Source organism: Mesoplodon densirostris, chromosome 8 (genome assembly GCF_025265405.1).
Source record: "Mesoplodon densirostris isolate mMesDen1 chromosome 8, mMesDen1 primary haplotype, whole genome shotgun sequence".
NCBI classification, from domain to species: domain Eukaryota; kingdom Metazoa; phylum Chordata; class Mammalia; order Artiodactyla; family Ziphiidae; genus Mesoplodon; species Mesoplodon densirostris.
In genome coordinates, this window is record NC_082668.1 from 84,465,122 (window position 1) to 84,488,505 (window position 23,384).

The 23,384-nt window shown below is 34.7% G+C and overlaps 1 protein-coding gene across 1 annotated transcript in view; it reads left to right on the forward strand.

The window, feature by feature from the left end:
- Nucleotides 1-23,384, forward strand: part of LOC132495326 (sodium channel protein type 2 subunit alpha-like) — a 91,035-nt gene that overhangs the window by 31,753 nt on the left and 35,898 nt on the right. Inside the window, exons 13-17 of the mRNA XM_060107139.1 lie at nucleotides 2,454-2,586; nucleotides 6,859-7,097; nucleotides 13,074-13,247; nucleotides 15,159-15,515; nucleotides 21,096-21,575. Of these exons, the coding sequence (XP_059963122.1) occupies nucleotides 2,454-2,586; nucleotides 6,859-7,097; nucleotides 13,074-13,247; nucleotides 15,159-15,515; nucleotides 21,096-21,575 (1,383 nt within the window). The remainder of the gene's footprint in view (nucleotides 1-2,453; nucleotides 2,587-6,858; nucleotides 7,098-13,073; nucleotides 13,248-15,158; nucleotides 15,516-21,095; nucleotides 21,576-23,384) is intronic.

A 23,384-nucleotide genomic window follows, 5' to 3' on the forward strand; every position in this document is an offset into this window, starting at 1 on the left:
TAGTGGCTCTATCAATTTACATTCCCACCAACAGTGCAAGAGGGTTCCCTTTTCTCCACACCCTCTCCAGCAATTATTGTTTGTATATTTTTTGATGATGGCCATTCTGACCAGTGTGAGGTGATATCTCATTGTAGCTTTGATTTGCATTTCTCTAATGATTATTCATGTTGAACATTCTCTCATGTGTTTGTTGGCAATCTGTATATCTTCTTTGGAGAAATGTCCATTTAGGTCTTCTGCCCATTTTTGAATTGGGTTGTTTGTTTTTTGATATTGAGCTGCATGAGCTGCTTGTAAATTTTGGAGATTAATCCTTTGTCAGTTGCTTCATTTGCAAATATTTTCTCCCAGTCTGAGAGTTGTCTTTTTGTCTTTTTTATGGTTTCCTTTGACCTGCAAAAAGCTTTTAAGTTTCATTAGGTCACATTTGTTTATTTTTGTTTTTATTTCCATTTCTCTAGGAGGTGGGTCAAAAAGGATCTTGCTGTGATTTACATCATAGAGTGTTCTGCCTATGTTTTCCTCTAAGTGTTTGATAGTGTCTGGCCTTACATTTAGGTCTCTAATCCATTTTGAGTTTATTTTTGTGTATGGTGTTAGGGAGTGTTCTAATTTCATACTTTTACATGTACCTGTCCAGTTTTCCCAGCATCACTTATTGAAGAGGTTGTCTTTTCTCCACTGTATATTCTTGCCTCCTTTATCAAAGATAAGGTGACCATATGTGCATGGGTTTATCTCTGAGCTTTCTATCCTGTTCCATTGATCAATATTTCTGTTTTTGTGCCAGTACCATACCGTCTTGATTACTGTGGCTTTGTAGTATAGTCTGATTCCTATAAGTCAGGGAGCCTGATTCCTCCAGCTCTGTTTTTCTTTCCCAAGATTGCTTTGGCTATTCGGGGTATTTCGTGTTTCCATACAAATTGTGATTTTTTTTTGTTCTAGTTCTGTGAAAAATGCCATTGGTAGTTTGATAAGGATTGCCTTGAATCTGTAGATTGCTTTGGGTAGTATAGTCATTTTCACAATGTTGAGTCTTCCAGTCCAAGAACATGGTATATATCTCTCCATCTATTTGTATCATCTTTAATTGCTTTCATCAGTGTCTTATAGTTTTCTGCTTACAGGTCTTTTGTAGGTAGGTTTATTCATAGATATTTTATTCTTTTTGTTGCAATGGTAAATGGGAGTGTTTTCTTAATTTCACTTGCAGATTTTTCATAATTAGTATACAGGAATGAGAGATTTCTGTGCATTAATTTCATATCCTGCTACTTTATCAAATTCATAAGTGACACTATTTTTTCCTTCAAACTTTGCCTTTCTCTGACAAGGCAAAATATTTTAAATTCTGAGAGACAACTTTTTGATTTAAAGAGCTTTAGTCTCAGAGAGGGGTTATTTCTTTTCTCATTAATTTTACTTTTCTTTCACAGTAAAATTAATTTTAGAGTGACCTAAATGAATGTTTATTCCCATTAATGACAATCCTATCAATTGAGTGGAAAGTCTGCTTTTGAATATATATGCATTAGAGGCATGCAGATTAATAAAATAATGTTAATTATTCATAGCACAATAAAGTAGATGAACAGGACTCATATTACTCTTTTAGAAATAAGGAAAATCCTCAGAGAACTAAAAGTGACTTCTTATTTATTATTAGCACTCACACCCACATTAGGAATGCTTGAGTTTTGCCCTTTTTTCCTGTGACCATTAACTTCATTGTTTGAGCTCCTGACGTAGGAATAAATTTCTGCCCATATTGAAATTCTGGTGAGTTTATTTTGGAATAGAAACATGTCAAGTCATTACAACATTGCTAAAAATCAAAGACCCCCCCAATTTGATGTTTTGCCTTAAATTAGAGTTTCAATGCCAAGGATGGGTTGTCTTGTAAGACAAAGTTATAGGTAGTTCTAAAAATCAGTTTTATTATTAAGGATGTTGGGAAATGTTACCTGTCTATAATGAACAGAAGCATTTTAAAGTGGAATTCTCATTTTAGGAGAACATATTAGGGAAGCTTTTAAAGTTCTTTTCATACATTAAACCACATGAATGTATATAAGTAAAGATCTAATAGCTCAACCTGTGAGTAAATCAAAGAGTGATATGCTTCAGTTTGAAGTCCTAGATAGGACTGGCTGAAATGCTAAAAGGTTATCTATCCTGTAATAGGCATGATCCCTCCAGCCCAAGGCTCCAAGATGGAGGAATTAGAAAAGTCCATCTTTATCACAAACCCAGGCATCCCTGAAAGCTGAGAATATTATGGGCTTTTAAACACTTCCCAAGAATGATGATTCCAGCAATGTCTTAATGAGCTGTTTACATCTGAGAAAGCATGTTGAATACTTAGTTAAGTAACACCTATTACAGGAACACTTTGGATTTTGCTACCCTTAAAAATAATAGTTATTTCATATGAAATTTTTTTTTAGGGCACAACTACTGAAACGGAAATAAGAAAGAGACGGTCCAGTTCTTACCATGTTTCCATGGATCTGTTGGAAGATCCTACAGCAAAGCAAAGAGCAATGAGTATGGCTAGTATTTTGACCAACACCATGGAAGGTATGTCAAAAGTCTTACAGCACAATTACTTGGCAGTGCTCTAGTAATGATGAAAAGAACTCTTATAAATTCCAAGAAAATTCTTCCTGACTTGACACCAAATCATCATTATGTCTTTTACTAAATAAAAGTAAAATCCATGTACAACAAATGGATTCTATTGTCTCATACAGATTTCTACATTTAGCCTCCAGGAATCTACTGCAAATTCGAGGTATACTTGGAATACCACTTTGGTAGATTAAGTTCTAAATTGTTGAAGCTTGTTATGTGCATGACATAAAAAGGAATGTAATGATAAATGTTTATTTTTATGGTGATGCTAACCCATTTAAATTGTATTAACTGCTTGAGACTCAAGCTATAAACTCTTTTGATTTAACCAGATGTATAAATGAAAAAATGAGAATTAGGGTTTGATATTAACCTCTTTGAAGCAAAGTTTTCAAAATTTTGTAAAACTACTTTTGTCTTTCTCTGATCAGATATTACAATATCTCAGCTTTCTCTTTAGTTGCAGATTATACGTGAGTAGAGAATATATTGTTTAGAGATCTGGATCTTATAATTCCAAAATAAAGACTTTGAGGACAGCTTGATTTGCGATCAATCATTGGCTCTGTGTGTTAGTTTGGGACTCTACACTTGTTTCTTCATCAGTAAAGTGTGGATAATGACGTTTAGATTAAGGTTGTTGTAAAGATTAAATAAGGCCTCATATATAAAGCACCTATGTATGTAGAAGCATGTAGAAGACAGTCAATAAATATTATTATTGGTTGTTTTATTGTTGTTTTGTTAATTCACATGTTTGTGCCTTTCCATACTGTAAGTGAATTCAAGCATCATCAACTATCAACTTCAGTTACTTGGAAAATACTTTCATGTAAAATATATTCTATCCTCCTCCCTTGCTGTCCTTTCCCCTTCTCTCCTTTTCTATTTTATAACCCCTCCCTTTTCTTCCCCTCCGAAGTGTGTGTGTGTGTGTGTGTGTGTGTGTGTGTGTGTGGATGTGTCAAAGGAAAAAGAAAGATGGAGAATGAAGGAGAGAGCGCGAACATGTGCTCATGCCTTTCTTCCTGTTAGTTATAGTTTCTCTTGACACTGGATAGATTCGTGCAATAATTATTTTCCAGTCTGAATGCAAAGATCCCGTGATACTAATATCAGTACCAAAAGCCTAAAAGTCACAGCCAGGAAAATCTCACAATGTAGATGGCCTTACATATCACAGCCATGTCAGTTACTGAACGACCCAATTTTCATCATGTCCTAATGCAATATCAGAAATCTTTTCACTGATTTCTATGGAATATTAAACTCAGTACGTTCTTCCCCAACCTCGCCTGCGTTAGCTTGCACTCCCTCTTCCCCCCCAGCTGCCAGTAGCTTGCTCCTCCCTGTCCCTCCAGGTAAATCTTTTGAAGATTCTCTGGTCTTCTGCTCCTTGCCATAGCAAAACCACTGAGAGGAAGCTGCCAGTGGTTCTGCTACTGATGTCAGCAGCATGTCTGCTCCCTAAAGCAAGAAGTAGAGAAGGAGACAGGGTAAGTCTAAATTAACAGTCCTACTTTGAACTTCTGATAGCATTAAGTTTGGGCTAACTTAAGAAATTACTTAAAAAACATCAACCCACCACCACAAGATTGGACTTGTCCACTAATTAAGATACGCAGTTTAAAATGAGTGCACCCACATCACCCTCCATGCAAATGTGTCTCATGGACTTGCTTAGAATGAAAAGGATGTCCTAGAGATAAGTGTAACTTAGGAAGCAGGAGACTGAGTGTTTGGTTTTAATATCTGCAGAGCTTTTAACTTTATATTTATGTGAGGAAAAATGGCTGAGTTTTCATTCTGTTTTTCATTGGTTGTGTTGGATGCAAAGCCTACTTTTTTTTTATTCGATTATATCTAAACATTTTGAATCTGGCATTAATCAAGGCTTGTTTTTAGCAGTACATAGCATATACATGCAACTAGAGCTGTCATTAATATAGTCCTTTTTTGTTCCTAATAACAGTGGAAAGGTGTCTTAGGTTGACATAATCTGTTTATTTGGAGATCCTTCCTTCTAAGTCTAATCATGGTTTAGTTCACCTTTCCTTTTTGGAAACAGGCTTGTTGATCCAGGCTGGCAACTTTTGTTTTCCTTCTTTTGAACTACAGCTAAGTCTTCATTGTCCAGGCAATGAATGAATGACCTCCTACTTAATGGCACTGTAGGAGATAAGGAAAAATGAATTGTTTGCTTTTCAAGTTTTTTAAATGCAAAAACCATATGGAAATGTTTCCAGGTCAAATCCTTGGGAAGGTGGTGGGAGGGTGAGGTACAAGCACTGAGGAATTGAGGGGAGCCAGCAAAAGATCTAAACTGGGCTGTAAATGATTTTCAATGTGGATAACCCACCCAGGAATAACGGAGACGTGGCTGTAGTTCTCCCCGAGTGCTTTGTTTTGTGTCAAAGTGTGATATTCTTTTTTTTTAGCATGAATAATTGAATGATTTTATTTTAGAATTTAACAACTATGCTCCACTTTTTCCTGGTGTCAAGACGAGCAACACTGGCTGCATTTTGCCTTTTGAACTTTTCTCTAATTTACTTTTTTCCACACAGTTTCTATTTGCTTCTCTTTATCTGCTAAATTACAAGTAACATTTTAAAAAATACTTATTCTGACTGTACATAGGCAAAGAGCTTTTTCAATTCTCTTTTGTTATTTATTGTAAGTAGTAAAGCCTTTTTACCTTCAGTATAAATATGGGTTTATTCGGGAGTCTTAAAAGCTTCTACAAAACAGTGCATATTAACTATATTTATATTTTTCTTCTGATTTACAATTCAACTACTGTTTACTGTTTACAAAATTACATTTAAGAGGAAAGGAAATAAACTGGGTGCTTGAAGAATTTCAGTATATAAAGACACAATTGAAGAATCTACCTCTCATGGAATTCTGTTAAAAATAATAAGGAAATTAATTTACTTTAGGGAAGTAGCAAACTTTATAATATTGGTAGTGAATGTTTATCAGCAAAGCAAAAATCACTACCTATGGTCATGTTTGTCCATTGCATAAACTCTCTTGAAAAGTTTAATTCTTAGTAAACTGTACCAGGTTTGGAGGGATATTCCAGTTACCACAGTAGTAATACTAAAGTGACCAACCAGAGTCATGCTATGGATGAACAAAGAATCTTTTCCTCTATTTTAGTGCTAATCGGTGATGGTCTCACATTTGGCAGAGCAGGTAACAGAGTGCAGCAATGATATTGGCAGAAAACAACAACTGCTGAACTCTTTTCTCACTCAAGAGTTGATTAAGAGAGAAATATACCAAAGGAAAAGAGCAGATAATTTCCCACTTCCTAATTCTCCCAAATTCTTTGCCATTATTTACTAAGTTTCAGTATTTTGAGTATCACCTTATAGATCTGTGCATTTCTGTCTTTTCTCTCCTGTTATTTAGTTGAAATTCTTTTTGAAATCGTATTTTTTTAAATAAATGTATTTTTATATGAAATCTTATATCATAGGTTTGGTGTGATAGTTATACATTTTAATATATTAAAATAAATGCATACCATTAAAATTTATGAATTCTACCTATGTTCTACCTACTCCTCTTGTATTTTACCAGTAGTACATAAGTCCCATTTTGTGAAACAGTGAAGTTCTCAGTTTCTTAGGTTTGATATTTCCTCTTCTTTTGTGCCATCTAGTTAAATTAAGAAATTCTGCTGAGTTTAATATTCAGGCCTATATCTAATTAGACTTAACTAGAAATTTTTTAACTAAGACTGGTGACACTGACAAAACTATCTCATTAAAATACACAAAGAACATATCTAATCCAAGAAACTGAGATTCAGCATGACTGATAAAGGTTTTAAAGACATCTCCTGAGAGGTGTTCTTTGATATTATATGTCTTGCTCTATCTGGAACATAGATGAGCTTTAAGTATACTTAACACAAGTCCTACCCATTAATTTCTGATAGCCTTAAAGATAATTATCAGACTATTTAATATTGTAGATAGAATCTTGGAAACCATGTTTAACCAAGATAAATTTGGAAAGTTTACTAGCCTTTCTGTGCCCACACTTTTTATGACAGCTGTAAGTGCTTTCCTGCTCAACCATCCGATTAACCTATAATGCCTTTTAACAACTTTAGATTTTTTAAAAATCACTTTCAGTTTAAACCAAAGGCTGCTTAATAGGAAGGAAGCAGTTTTCATAAGTATTCTAACCTTTTTCTTCCAGAACTTGAAGAATCCAGACAGAAATGCCCACCCTGCTGGTATAAATTTGCTAACATGTGTTTGATTTGGGACTGCTGTAAGCCATGGTTAAAGGTGAAACATCTCGTCAACTTGATAGTGATGGACCCTTTTGTTGACCTGGCCATCACCATCTGCATTGTCTTAAATACCCTCTTCATGGCCATGGAGCACTATCCCATGACGGAGCAGTTTAGCAGTGTGCTGTCAGTCGGGAACCTGGTAAGGCTCACTGAGGGTTACTCTACCCATTGAAAGAGTTCATGATTGCCTTAATGAATTTCACATATCACTCTCAAATTAAATATGAATTAATTGGTCGTATATACCTGGACAGCAAAAGTTCAGCATCACTTTTTTATAACAAAAATATACTGCTAGAGTTTAGCAGTGGAAAAGATTCAAAGATTTTATGTATAGTTTGATTTAGAATTAAATATAAATTGCCCATTCATTACAAAGATTGTTATGAATTATGGAGGATATTGATTTATGGTAAAATTCTGATCTGTTTCTCAGGTATTTAGAATAGATTCTTTCAGACATGTCTACATTTGCCAAACAAATTATAAAATATGCCAAGTCAGATAATTTTGAAATATCATCTGTTCATAACTGAAGATGGATTTTTAAAAGAGGAAACATCATAGAAGTTATTATTTCTGTTTGAATTTGTCCTATAAATTTAAGAATTTATAAATGATTAATTTTTGCATACATTTTTACTTAAAATTTTGTATTAACATTCATGGATACATGGTAGAATGATAGAAATGAAAGTAAAGTGGTCTTTTACAGAGAAACAAAATGAATAAATTCAGGCAACAAAAATATATTAATATCAATATGAGGCTTATTGAGTTCTCATGAACCTCCCAACTTGATAAATGAACATATAAACAGGTTCTATATAGATAGTAAATGATATATTCTGAAGTATAATACACAATATTTTTAGACTCTGAAGTAACCACTATTTTTTATTATAATCCAGATAGGTCTTAACTGATAAAGTTAACATATATATGCTGACCACTTATTTTGTACCAGGCATTGTATTAAATAGTTTATGTAAAATCCCTCTCTCTAGGTTCCCACAAAGTCAGTCCTCATAGATACTATGAATGTCTGCATCTTACAGTGGGAGAAACTATACCCATGAGAAATTCACAGAACAATGGAAGCTCTGAATACTATATCAGAGACTCTGAAAGATATTTCGGAGACTATTTTAAGCTGTGGCCAAAAATCACAAAACTTTAGGAAAGAACAATAACATTACCTAGTCCAAATTTTTTCACATATATAGGAATCACTTCAACATTATCTATAAAAAGTGAGCAAGGGATCAAAGCAGCGTTATGGAGGTGGATATTAGGAAACAACTCAAATGGGCTTAAGCAAAAATAAAGATAATTCATTACTTCAAGTAACTAAAGTCCATTTGGGCATAGATCCACATTTTAATCTGGCTAGATTCAGGTTCTCAGTCAATGTCATTGGGAGTTAGCTTCTTGCCAACTTCTTCCCTGTATGTTTTTTCATCTCTGGCTGGGTATTCTATTGATGGCAACGGTCTACCAACTTTTATCCTGACACAGCTCTTTAAGCAGAAGGATTGTGCCTCCTAACTAGTGGTTCTAACAAAAGCCCAAGAATTGAATATCATTGGCCTGGTTGGAGTTACATGACCATTTCTAAGTCAGTCAGTTAATCTGATTCCAGGGTTAGAATGCCCTACTTGGCCAAACCAGAACCATGTCTTATCACTGGAGACAGAGTAAATGAATACAATTATGAAGAAGAAAATTAGGTCTACCATTATCAGAAGAAGAGATATTGGATGCTGGAAAGACATAAACAACAAGTGGACAGTTCAAAATTGGACTTGTCTTATGTGTTAAGGAAGATAATGAAATAGTAGAAAATATATAGACAGGATTCACATTCTTCTCAAGTACATATGGAATATTCCCCAGCATAAGTGATAGGTAGGTCATAAAACAAGCCTCATTAATCTTAAAAAGATTGAAATTAAAGTACTTTTTCTCACAAAAATGGAATGAAATTAGAAATCAATAAACAGGAATTTGGAAAATTTATAAATATATGGAAATTAAAAGCAGACTTGTAAATAACCGATAGGTTAAAAAAGAAATCACAAGAAAAATTAGAAAATACTTTGAGATGAATTAAAACGAAAACACACCAAACTGAAATAGTGCCTAGAGGTAAATTTATGCTATAAATACCTATAGTAAAAAAATAACACCTCAAATCCATAATCTATATTTTCATCTTAAGAAACTAGAAAAAGAAGAGCAAACTAAAAAAATAGCAGAAGAAAGGAAATAATAAAGAATAGAGTGGAAAGGAATGAAATAGAGAATAGGAAAACATCAGAAAAAAATCAACAAACCCCAAAGTTGATTTTTTTAAAAGAGCAATAGAAATGACAGATCTTTAGCTATACTTACCAAGAAAAAGAGAGAAAATTCAAATTACTAAAAGCAGGAATGAAGAGGGGACATCACTATTGATCTTACAGAAATAGAAAGGAGTATACAGAGTACTATAAATAATTGTACCAACAAATTAGATAACCTAGAGGAAATGGAAAAATTCCTAGAAAGTAACAAACCACTGAAACTGACTCAAGAAGAAATAGAAAATACGAAAAAACTTATAACAAGTAAAAATTGAATTAGTAATGAAAAAATGTTCCCACAAAGGAAAGCCTAGGCCCAGATGATTTCTTTGGTGAATTCTACCAAATATTTAAAGAATTAACACCAATCCTTCACAAATTGTTCCAAAAAAAAAAAAAAAAAAGAATAGAAGGAAATGCTTCCCAAGGGTTTTGAATATAAAGCTGACCAAGATGGGGAAATTGAACAGACTTTGGGCTTTCCTTTAAAACCCCAAAGGGTTTTTACACTTAAGGAGTAAAGGCTATGTCAGAGAACCAGAAGATTCAACTAGGACAAAGAGCAAACCAAAATAGCTGTGCCCTACTTAAGTATTAAACCTAACTGCTGTAAGTTCAAAGTGGCCAACCTATAATTTAACTTCCTGCTAGGACAAAAATCAGTACACTTTAGAGGAAAATAATTGAATCAAAACTCTCTACAACACATTATTCACATCACATAAATAATTACATGATATATGAAGAAATAGGAAACTGTAACTTTAGTTGAGAGAAAGAAATACTCAGTACTCAATAGAAATAGATCCAGAGATGGCTGAATTACTAAAATTAGCATTAAAGGACTTTAGAGGACCTATTACAAATACATTTAACAAATTGAAGGAAAAAAATGGTCATCAAGAATAAACAGATGGGGCCTCCCTGGTGGCGCAGTGGTTAAGAGTCCGCCTGCCGATGCAGGGGATACGGGTTCGTGCCCCGGTCTGGGAGGATCCCATATGCCGCGGAGCGGCTGGGCCCGTGAGCCATGGCCGCTGGGCCTGCGCATCCGGAGCCTGTGCTCCGCGACGGGAGAGGCCACAACAGTGAGAGGCCCGCATACTGCAAAAAAGAAAAAAAAAAAAAAAAGAATAAACAGATGGAGAATATGAGCAGAAAAAATGGAAACTATATAAAAGAATTATCTAGACATTTTAGAACTGAAAAGTACAAATTCTAAAATGAAAAATTCACTGGATGAGTTTAAAAGAAAATTGCAGATGTCAGAAGAAAGTGTCAAACTTGAAGCAAACCAATAGAAATTATCCAATTTGAACAGCAGAGAAAAACTTACAGGAAAAATGAACTAAGTCACACTAATCTGCAGAATAACATCAAGTGGTCTAATATTTACATAAGGGAGACTCAGAAAGACAAAAGAGAGAATGGAACAAAACAAATATTTGGAGAAATAATGGCCAAAATGTTCTCAAATTTGATGAAAGATATTAACTTAGACACCTTAATATTAAATTGTAAAATGTCAGTGAACATCAACAAGGATAAATATAAAATTAACTACATTGGGCACATCTTAGCCAAGCTGTGAAAACAAAAGAAACTTTTAGAAGCAGCCAGAAGAAAAATACATATTATGTATAAGGGATTAACATCTCGTCAGAAACAGTTCAGGCCATAAGAAAGTGGCCTGATGAAAAAAAGAAAAAAAAGAAGTTAAAACATTATTCTATGGTGAAACTATCTATCAAAAACTAGTGTGAAATAAAGAATTTTAATATAAACAAAACCTTAAAAAAATTGTTACACCAGAATTATGCTGCAAGAAATGCTAAAGGAAGTTCTTCAGGCTGAACGGGAAGAATGTATTAGATGGAAATTTGAGAATGATGGTCACTAGAAATGAATAAATGTGGTAAATAGAAAATACTGGGTTTTTTTCCCTTATCTTAATTTCTTGAAAAGACAACTGATTATTTAAAGCAAGCGTTTATAGCATATGTAAGTATAAAATATATGAAAATTTTAGCACATGTGATTGGGGTGGCCAAGATTTCTTGGAAAAGAGACAAAAAGTGCTATACATTATTTAAATTTTTATAGAATATTCAAACAATAGAATTCTACTTAACAATAAAAGGAGGAAAAACTGGTAATACGTGCATGGGTGAATTTCAACTTGAAGCATTCAAGAGATATTTGGAAAAGCTAGCAAGACTCTCAAGTTTCTGAGCTGGCCACCAAGGTAGAGAGTCATTCCATTTACTGAATTAGCAAATATCAGAAGAGAAGCAAGGTTGTGCAGAGAAAGTGATGAAATGAATTTTGGACCTGTTGAATTTGAGGTACCTGTGAGACAGTTATCCAGTGGAGGTGTTGAATAAGGAAATAAGGATGTAGTTCTGGAATTCAGGAGGTATGCTTGAATGGGAAAATAGATCTCAAAATGTAAATTTATTGTAAAAGGAAAATTAGATTAAGCAGGTTGAGGACAGAAAGACCTCTGAAGAAATCCAGTGTTGAATGATTTGTTGGAGGAGGAAAAGCAACTGAGAAGTATCCAGGGAGATGTGAATCACTGAAGCCTGGACAGAAACTATTTTAAGGAACAAGGAACAGACGACGTTGTGAAAAACTCCTAAAGAGGCAAGCAAGATAACTATTAAAAGTTCAATTGAATTTATCAATGGCAGTTTCAGTTATGTTGGTGAAATTGGTTAAAGCAGTTTGTGCTGACTGGCAGGTCAGGGGGTAAGTTAAAGAAATGGAACTAGTGAGTACAGACAAGTACACAAACTCTTAAAGAAGTTGGGCTATGAAGAGAGGACAGATGGTGGTAGCTAATGGGGGAAGTAGAATGCAAGGAGAGTTTCTTTTATGATGCTGGTGGTAGTTTTAAGGTGGAGAGGGACTGAGTATCTGTTGATACTTGTAAAATCCCAATAGGAAGCAGTCAGTAGCAGGAAGAGGTTGAAACTACAGGTTAATTGAGAAGGTGAATTCTTCAAGAAGTCCAAAGAAGATACATAATTGCAGCTGCAGAAATTAGAGCAAAGCAGTGACATGCCTTTAATTTTTAACAGGAAAAAAAAAGGAAAGTATGGTGTGGATGTAAGTAGTTTGGTAGATATAAGGAAACTGAGTAAGTTCAGGTTGACTGACTTCCGTAACCTCTGAGATGCAGAAGTACTGAGAGTGGAGAATAAAGAAAAATGGTTGAAGACACGTGGAAAATTTTAAATAGTTGTAGAGAAAGAAAATGGAGACTAGAGAATGCTGCTTCTCTTTGGCCAGGAAAATAAAAAATTTTTTAAAAGCATCCTTAACATCTATAGGGCTAGGGGTGACCTTGTTTATTACAGCCAACATAAAACCTTTTTAGCACCAGCCTTGCCTGCAGGGCCAAGGGAGGGAATCAAACTATTAGGCAATTATTTGGTGAGTTTTTGGAGGGCTAGGGAGATCAGAGGCAGAGCCAGGTAGTTGACCACAAAGAGTTAGCTGAACCTTTCACTTAAGAATATAGAAATAAGGATATTAATTTTGTTGTCTTAATTTTTGTATTCTTTATCACTTGATAAACCTTAAATATAGTAAACAATTAAATATTGATTTGAATACAAACCATTTGAGGATACTAATTTCCTGGACCCAAACCAATTTTTAAAACTCAGAATTGAATTGTGATTTGTTGGGACTAAATTAAATTGCTCGATAGTTATTTATGTTTTCAAGAGTCTTCACTTGTGTAATAAACATTTCTCACTTAGGTCTTCACTGGGATCTTCACAGCAGAAATGTTTCTAAAGATAATTGCCATGGATCCATATTATTACTTTCAAGAAGGCTGGAATATTTTTGATGGTTTTATTGTGAGCCTTAGTTTAATGGAACTTGGTTTGGCAAACGTGGAAGGATTGTCAGTTCTCCGATCATTTCGACTGGTAAATTAACTGAGAGTAAACATAATGTTTTTATAAATAATTTAATTAGTAGTCACTCTTTTCTAGGAAAAAATTACAAGATTTCCCATAGCTTTAATATTATTTGAATATACTTCTAACAAAGCAGATGGTAATTTCTTCTTCCTCATAGTTTTAATGCATAGATTAAGTTTATTCAAATGAACAGCCAATAGTTCTGTCCTTAGTAATTGAATAGGAAGGCTAATGGGGAGAGAGAAAATGGAGGTCATAGATAAATGCATATCAAATTAAACAACACAATATGTACCTCTCAGCTATATGGGGTTTGCTTACCCATGTTAAGGCTTGGTTGGGGCTTTGGGTGGGCTCATCTTTCTACCAGAGGCTAAGGGATTATGGAGTTGCCCATTTTGCCCCCATAGAAGCCAAGACCCTGGACTGGGTAGAGTGTACAGGGGAAGAAGACAGAGCTCCTATACATCTACTTCTTCAGCCAGGTCAGGAAGTCACCAAATACACTGTCTGAGAAGAGTTGCCTGTGTTATACTTTAATTTTAAGGAAAGGGTCTTTCATTTGATCTTTATATTTCAAAGTTTATGGATCTTTCACAGATGAGACAAAATATCACTTGACACATTTCCATTTGAAGTTTGGTATGTTTTATTGTGCTGTTTATTTGAGTTGGCTCTAATTTTTTGCAATTTATTTTGAAACAACAGAGGTTGTATATAGTTAGTAAAGACAGATTCTTATAGGCAACTTATCTTAACAGTGATTAGTTTCAAGACTTAGTTGTGAAGTCTGTTTAGAAACTCCCTTACCACTTTCAAATTTGTGTTAAGATCCTTAGAGCTGTGATTTCCTTTCCTAGTCTTCATGGATAGCTATAGACCTAATTTGAAGCTAGAAGGATGCAAAAAAACAAAAAACAAAACAAAAATTAGCAATGATTATATAACAAGTGAATATGGGCAACTACTTTTAAGAAGCTTAGTAAATCTTTGTGATAGTGTGATGCAGTTTGGGGAGATAGAAGGCATAATATCATCAGTGTCTTGCTTAGTATATCAGGCCCTTTTGCATTAATTATTCTCTGGGAATAAATTAAAATTTTTGGTTCTTATATCTGCTCCTTTGGGTCACTTAGTTGCCATTAAATAATGCACTACTCTTGACCTGACATTTACTGAAGCATCGGAAATAAAATGCTGCTGCTATTAATAGTAAATGGTACTCTAGAAGCTTCTAATACAACCAATGTGTCAGGCACAGTAGTAGAGAGCCATTTCCACACTATAATGAGTTGATTAATTAAATCACTGAAGACATAAAGGTTGACAAAATACAGCTTTTTACTCAAGTTCAAGTATTTCTTCCTTGAATATAATAAATCTCCTTTAAAATACAGCCTAAAATTACAGCAAGCTACAGATATAGCAGTCCAGAGATTTAAAGAAATTAGTTGGTTTTTCTCTTGTACCTTATATAAGTGTTGTTTGCACTTGTGAATTTCAGCATTATATTTCAAGTACACTGAAAAATATATCCACTTCGGGCTTTTAAATAATGAGAGCCTCTACTTCTCTGAAAGAGTCTTTTCTACTTAATCATCACTAATGTTAGATATCTCAGTTCCTTACAGAAAAACAAAAAGAATAGTATAAGTGCTTATGTAAGATTCAGGAATATTTGGTGAATCTTATTCTTTGAATGCTGATGAAAAACTGAATAATTATTTTATTTACAATATAAACTATTTCAAAATGAAAAATATCCCATGGTAACAAACTAATACATTTGCTAGATAATAGTTTGGCACATGAATAATCCATCACCTAAAATTGAGACATTATAGATTTTTCCTATAAACAAATATGCAGATTCTTCAGAATGCAGAGCAGTAATGACCTTCTTGCTTTTGTTTCCAGCTCAGAGTTTTCAAATTGGCAAAATCTTGGCCGACTCTGAACATGTTGATAAAGATCATTGGCAATTCTGTGGGAGCTCTGGGTAACCTCACCTTGGTGTTGGCCATCATCGTCTTCATTTTTGCCGTGGTTGGCATGCAGCTCTTTGGTAAGAGCTACAAAGAATGTGTCTGCAAGATTTCCAATGATTGTGAACTCCCGCGCTGGCACATGCATGACTTCTTCCACTCCTTCCTGATTGTGTTCCGAGTGCTGTGTGGAGAGTGGATAGAGACCATGTGGGACTGCATGGAGGTCGCCGGTCAAACCATGTGCCTTACTGTCTTCATGATGGTCATGGTCATTGGAAACCTGGTGGTATGTGGTAAAACATTTTTCTCATTTTCAGTAAAAGACAATGTAACCATGAAAAAGTATGTTCAACTGAGGAATGTTTTGAATGTTTTTTTTAAATCAATTCTCAATTTTCATGATGGCAGGAGTCAGGTATAGCTCAGACTGTTGAAATCCACATGAACTCTTTTTAAGTATTTCCTTATTCATTATTTTTATTTTTATTTTTTCCAATTTTATTGAGCTATAATTGACATGCAACATAAACTCTTAAAATGTCTTTTGAACCAAAGCTGTTCTTCATCTCTGTACCTTATTGATCATGGAGAGGGCCATTTTTGGCTTTTATGTTTCAGTTCTTATACTAAAGCATGGAAGTGCCATGAAGAACAGTCATTCATTTTATTTATAAGTACTAATAATAGTATCACTTGAAAATGTTTCAAATTTGGGTTCTCTGCAAGTTGGAGTTAAAAAAAATAGTGATAATCTCAGTCCATTAAAAGCACATAAGGTAATTGTTGCCTAGAAACTACAGTATGAACAAGTAACACTGACTCAAGAATCACTTGTTTATCATTTCTGTGTAAAATGAACCATGTCCAACACATTTCTGCTGAGTCCTGGAGGCATGGGAAAAATGATAGGAAGATATATATGGCATTGTGATATGACATTTACCTAAACAGGAGTAAAAATCGGAACTAGTAAGTGAAAAAACGTGAAAGTGAAGTGTTATATGTCAAGTTCACAAGATGGAAACTTTGCTTTACAGTGGCAAGGATGATCAGGCAAGGCTTTGTCAAGGAGTTCAGACCTGAAATATCTTTACTGAGCTGTAAGATTTAGCTCGGTAAGAAGAAAGGTAGACTGTCCCAAGCCAGGGAACAGTGGACCCAGTGGTTGTGGAAGAAAGGACAGTAGATTCTCTGAGAGGGATCAGGCTCTTATACTTTAAATATAAAGTTATTATACTAAGGTGCTTGATTAGGCCCCAGTCCAGTGGAATAGTCATAACCAATATTTTAAAGTATGCAATTTATAGACTTAATTTCCTTTCACATCAAAGTAACTTCCAGTTCCCCAGAGGAAAAGAAAAGGGAGGGGGGAAAAAAAGCAAAAGATTATCATTTATTTCTATTTATCCCAAGATTTCAACCTCCTCAGTATTAGCTTAGATAATTCTGACCTCTTCTTAAAATAACAACAAACATGAACAGTGTACAATCCAGAAATATGAACAGTGACCTAAAGCAATAAACATTTATTAATTATTTCATAGTTTCTGTGGGTCTGAAATTTGGGGGCACCTTATCTGGGTGCTTCTGGCTTTGGGTCTGTCATAAGGTTGCTGTCAAGATGTTGGCAGGGAACTCAGTTATCTTGACTAAGACAGGAGGATCAGCTTCTAAGAAGGCTCACTCTCATGGCTATTGGCAGGAGGTCCCAATTCCTCTTTGTTGGCTGTTGGTAGAAGGCTTCAGTTTTTCTCCACATGTATCTCACCATAGGGTTGTTGATTATTTCATGACATGGCAACTGGCTTCTCCCAGAGCAGGTGACACAAAACAAAGGGCAAGGAGAAAGCCCTCTTTATGTTCTAGTCTTGAAGTCACGTACTGTCACTTCTGCCATATTGTATTCATTAGAAGCTAGTCACTAAAAAGAACTCACACTTAAGAAAAAGAGATTAGGCTTTCACTTTTGAAGGGAAGAGTATCAAATAATTTATATACATAAATATATATATAAATATATATATATATATATATTTTAGCCATGCTGTGTGGCATGCAGGATCTTAGTTCCCCAACCAGGGATCAAACTCGTGCCCCCTGCAATGGAAGTGTGGAGTCCTAACCACTGGACTGCCAGGGAATTCCCCTGTACATTTACTTTAAAGCCACCACAATTCCGAATACAACTTGCTTGCTTTCAGAAAAGTGCAATATTGCATAGAACAGAAAGAAATGGTCATAGGGTTAATAGAAAAGAAACAAAGAAAAGGTTATAGGTTTGATTTTAGATTTGATTTGATTTATATATTTGGCATACATTGGAAGAAAAGAATAAAAGGCAGAGAACAGAACCCTTTATGACAACAATGAGTGAGCAGATCAGACACAAGCAACAGGGAATTCATAGTGGGAGTAGTAGAAAGTAAGTTTGGGGCCAAACTGTGTAGAGTTTAATTTATGAAAAGGCTGACTCTGCATAAAAAAATTGGAGTTTTTCTGTAGGCAATTCAGAGCTACAGATGGCTTTTTATCAGGAAAGTGACAATGAGCAAGTGGGATTTTGGTAGAATTCATGTAGCCAGAAAACACAGAGTGAATTTAAAGAGAAGGAAACTCAACATATCACATGTCATCTATTAGTTTACTGAAATAAGACACATCTCTCTAACTGTACAGAGGATTCAAGTTGAAAAGAGAATTTCAGGAAGTATCCATACCTATGGATGACATTTAATATTAATTTAGATGGCTGTATATGCATAAAAAGATACAGCCTATAGAATAATAATTTCCATCTATTGGCATAAATTTAAATTCTGTACAGTAAAAATTTTTTTTTAAATTTTTGAGTGCATTGGGTCTTTGTTGCTGTGCGTGGGCTTTCTCTAGTTGCGGTGAGCCAGGGCTACTCTTTGTTGTGGTGCACGGACTTCTCATTGTGGTGGCTTCTCTTGTTGCGGAGCACGGGCTCTAGGCACACGGGCTTCAGTAATTGTGGCACGTGGGCTCAGTAGTTGTGGCTTGCAAGCTCTAGAGCGCAGGCTTAGTAGTTGTGGCGTATGGGCTTAGTTGCTCCATGGCATGTGGGATCTTCCCAGACCAGGGCTCAAACCCACGTTCCCTGCATTGGCAGGTGGATTCTCAACCACTGTGCCACCAGGGAAACCCTAATTCAGTACATTTTTTTAAAAATTAAAGAATCTCCCTTTTTTTTTTTCACTGTAAGTTAAAAAATATTCCTCCTTCTGTGATATCTTGGATATTTTTTCTGGAGTAACTAAGGTAGTAATAGTATCTGTCATGTTTACCACTATTAAGGAAATGTGTTCATATCACATTTGCTTAAATAAGACTGACCGAAACTGATGCAGTGCCTCCTACAATCCTTCCTTCTCATCCTCACCAGAAAGGGTAATGTCCCCCAAAGACAAGCTGTCATAACCTCCTGTTAACACATGTAAACTTCTGTATGGTGCTCCACCACGAGAAGTGTGTGTAACCACTGCCTAGTCCACAGACAAGACAGAGGTTTGGCCACAGACTGCTTTTCCCCAGGCTATTATTCTTGGTTTGCTAACACTATGGCCAGAAACCCTCTTATAGGTTCAAGGCAAGTGCTGCAGAAGGAAAATATGATCTTTTGAAGTTTACCACTTCTAGAAGTAGCCACCGCAGTCTCGTCTATGTCTAAGAGAAGGTGGAGCATTAGCACACAGGAGGGATGTGAAAGTTTTGGGTTCTTCTCACCAATTAAGAATCAGGATGGAGGGACTTCCCTGGCGGTCCAGTGGTTAGGACTCCACATTTCCACTGCAGGGGGCACCTTAGTTCCCTGGTTGGGAACTAAGATCCTGCGTGCCCGAGGCACGGCCAAAAAAAAAAAGAATCAGGATGGAGACAGTATTGATACGTGCAATATATTTCAATCCTGAACCCCAAATGGAAATTATTATTCCAAGAGACTGGGGGACGTGTGAGTCATTTTCACTCAATGAGCTATCAGGTCTGCCCATGACCACATGTGAGACAGGTTTCCAGGTTTCAGTACGAGTAAGCTAGTTGAACTGTATTCCCTTAAATTGCCTGTCATCACAACCAACACCTTGGCCAGTTGTTATGCAGATCAATCCCCTGTGGTAACAAATGAGCCCTAGAAAAAGAGATTAGCTTGCTCACACAAACATTTCCAAGGAAAAAGATAAATTGAAAGATAGTATAACAGAGGGTAGGTTGTATCATAGTATTAATAACAGTGATAATAACAGCTAAACTTTCTCAAGGGTTTACCCTGTGCCAATAGCTTTGTGAGAGCCACATGGATTTTCTAATTGAATCCTTACAACAATCTTGTAAGCTTAGCACTGGGAAAATTGACAGAAACTGGATTCATACCCAACATTATAATTCTAATGAGAAAGGGGAGCAGGCCGTATAGATATAACAGTAAATGACACAAGTAGATACCTGTTCCAATGCTTTGAAGAGGAACTATAAGTTGGATCTCACTCTGGGGAGGTTGATTGATATTTGTCAAGAAAAAGTTCCTAATAGAAATGTTCATTAATAAACCTTAGGAAATCAAATCTGGAAAAAAATTATGGTACCAAAATTCAGTTTTATAATGGATAAAACCCAAGTAGCATTTAATTTTTTTCTCTTGCATCTGTTTTTTCATCCAAAAAGTAAATTCAAGGCAAATCACAATAAAATATAACTTTGTTGGTAAATTTCTGATGTGAAGGAGCAGATCTTAGTATGAATACTAGCAGATGTGGTATAGCAATTGAAAGATGTCAATATAGACTCACAGAATTATGTGCAGTCCTTGTTGGGTCTTATAGGTTTTTACCTTTCTTACCACAATTGGTTAGACTAACTCGTACTGGTTAGACAAAGGAACTCTGAGCCTCATTAGCTTATTGGAAAGATAGGAATATAGCAAGAATGCAGCATCCTTTTCATTGGAGTTTTACTTAAAATTTTTCCTAGGATTCCTCTTCTGTACTATTTACTTTTTGTCTTTAGATCCCTTCAGGGCCATATCCTTCCCTTTTGTTCTGTATGCTTGAATAGTCAGGGACTCATGAACATTATCAATCAAATTCTGAAAAAAATTATATTACTTGGTCTTGTGCCTATGGGAGTACTCTGTTCCTTAGTAAATTACCTCTTTTTGAGTGTACACAGTGGATTTATGGTCACTAATCTTTTCACTCACTCATATCAGTGGGTCCTATTTTTGGAGACCCAAGTTATAGGCTAATTAGTGGTCTCTAACCATTTCTTTATAGTATTTCCAACCACTGTATAAATCTAGTAGCCATTATTTTCTGAACCAAAAACTGGGAACTTTGATCTAGCAGTAGGTATATATATTTTTTAGACAAGTTACCTAAAGTACAAAAATTGGTACAAACACATAAAAATAAAATCATATTTAAATATATTGGAATCATCTTTGGCTTCAGGAATAAAACTGTAATAAATTATCAGTGTCCTGGAAAACCCAAGTTACATGGGGAAAATACTTAACATCCCAATAAAAGGCTTTTTTCTTTTTCACTGTATAGTTATCTAGATAGCTAAAATTTTAAATTTGGAATTGAACTTAATATAGAAGTTTTACACAACAGTCGTTTCAGTAATTTTGCAATGACTAAAAAGGAATTAGTGTTAATAGTATTATTTTATATTGACCAGGTATTTATTTCATTCACCTTTTTTTTCCCCAGGATAGTTTACCATAAACTAGAAAGAATACCTATCAGCAAAAAGTGAGGTGTAAGAACAGTTTTGGAAAATTTGTAGTTCGGAGCAATAGAAACAACGGAATGTTTTGATCACCAATTTTCCTATTGTGTTTTAGGTTCTGAACCTCTTCCTGGCCTTACTCTTGAGTTCATTCAGTTCTGACAATCTTGCCGCCACTGATGATGATAATGAAATGAATAATCTCCAGATTGCTGTGGGAAGGATGCAGAAAGGAATTGATTATGTTAAAAGAAAAATACGTGAATTTATTCAGAAAGCCTTTGTTAGAAAGCAGAAAGCTTTAGATGAAATTAAACCTCTTGAAGATCTAAATAACAAAAAAGACAGCTGTATTTCCAACCATACCACCATAGAAATAGGCAAAGACCTCAATTATCTCAAAGATGGAAATGGAACTACCAGTGGCATAGGCAGCAGTGTAGAAAAATATGTTGTGGATGAAAGTGATTACATGTCCTTTATAAACAACCCCAGCCTCACTGTGACTGTACCAATTGCTGTCGGAGAATCTGATTTTGAAAATGTAAATACTGAAGAATTCAGCAGCGAGTCAGATATGGAGGAAAGCAAAGAGGTAGGAATTGCTACGTCAGAAGATATTTTGGTGTTATGTATGCTTTAAACTATCAGACTTTTAAAAATTATATTTTCTTTCTGTAAGAAAATAGGAAATATCTGTTGACACAATTTCTATGGCAAAATTGACGATAGATAACTTGACAGTACCTTAATATATAACTAGACAAATGATATGTTGAATCATTTTTTCAAATATTCACCATTTTGAATTATTGATAATATGAATATTCAGATTAATATGAATTTTTGAGGATTTTAAATAATTTTTGATTTGTGAATAGTGCCTCAGTTTATACACTTTCTTCCTTATACTTCTCCCACAATGGTGGTTTTTTTGTATATACTAGAACAATACTTGGTGAGAGGGCAGTTCCAATTCTCATTTTGCTACATTCTTGGCTCTTATGGAATAATTTATAAACTATGATCTTATTTAGTTTTCACAGGCATATTTATTAATGGAAGTATGATTGGGATATTGGCTTGATATTTACATATAGTTTCATGTTTCCTGAAGTAAATAATTTTTTAAAGGAAGTGAAGGTAGTGATGAAGAATCAGGTTGAAAATGTTTTTAACCCTACTGAACCCAGTACGTGCTCTCTAAACAAACAAAAAGCCTTGATATGTTATAGAATGTAAAATTCTAAATTTACCAACTACAGTTAAGAGTCTTGGTAGTTTAAAGAATTCTTTGATTTACTAGAAGAGTATAAATACCAGGGTATGTTCTTGGTTTATTTATAGGTTAATAAGCACAGAGTTGGGAATAAAGAGAAGAAGGAACTAAAACCTTGATGTTTAACTACACAAAAATGAAGACAGAATTCCCAACAATTAAAGCTTGCATAAACAAATAAAAATAACAATGAAAAACAAAGATTCATTCTTTTTTGTCATTTGAAGTGATTGGCAGGGAACAAAAAGACCTCTGTTATTATTCTCATCCTAAGAAAGGTGATTTGGGGGAGTTTGAGATGCTGAAGGGTACAATTTAAGTAGTGCAACAAATTCACAAAAATTAGGGATCAGTTAATAAAATTATGAGCAAAAGTATATTTCTAAGAAAGGAACCTTAGATATTTCAATCAGTATTACTATATTTATTCTGTAAGATTACTGAAGAAGACGCTATTTCCATTTGTTCTTGTTTGTAAGATAAGTAGTATTGCTAATTCAGTGATTACATAGAAGTAGATGTTAAACGTGAAATTCAGAGAAAGTTTAAATATAGGTACTAAAATTAGCATATAGGTAACAAGGCCATAACTACTAGTTTCACAAAATAACAGATGAGATTAAAGGGGAAAATTTTAAAACCTTATAGCCTGGGACAAATAATTGCTGTAACTAGTTGAACTCAATTGTTCACTAATAAGATCATTATTTTAAAACTGACTAATATCTTAAGATCTAGTTAATAAAATGTTGGATAAGCGTATTTGATTGGGCTATGCTGAAAGGGTGGGGACTAACTTCTGGCATTGTATATTACTAGAAACTAAAGTCAGCATTTGGAAGATAGAATTCGGTCATTAAATTTTAATATATATTCCCCTCTCATTACTTTGACATTATACCTAATAGCAAATATCTCCCTTACAGTACGGAAGTCAATTTTTATTTTTAGCTAGTAAAAAATATATTAACTAAGAATGAATTATGGAGAATCAAATGTTGAAGCCATCAGTCAATTTAAACTTCTGGCTGAGGATCTTTTGAGGTATGGTTAACTCATCATCCAGTCTTCTTAATTTTCAGAAATTTTAAAGCCTCAGACTTCTCCAAAGGAGCATGTATTTTG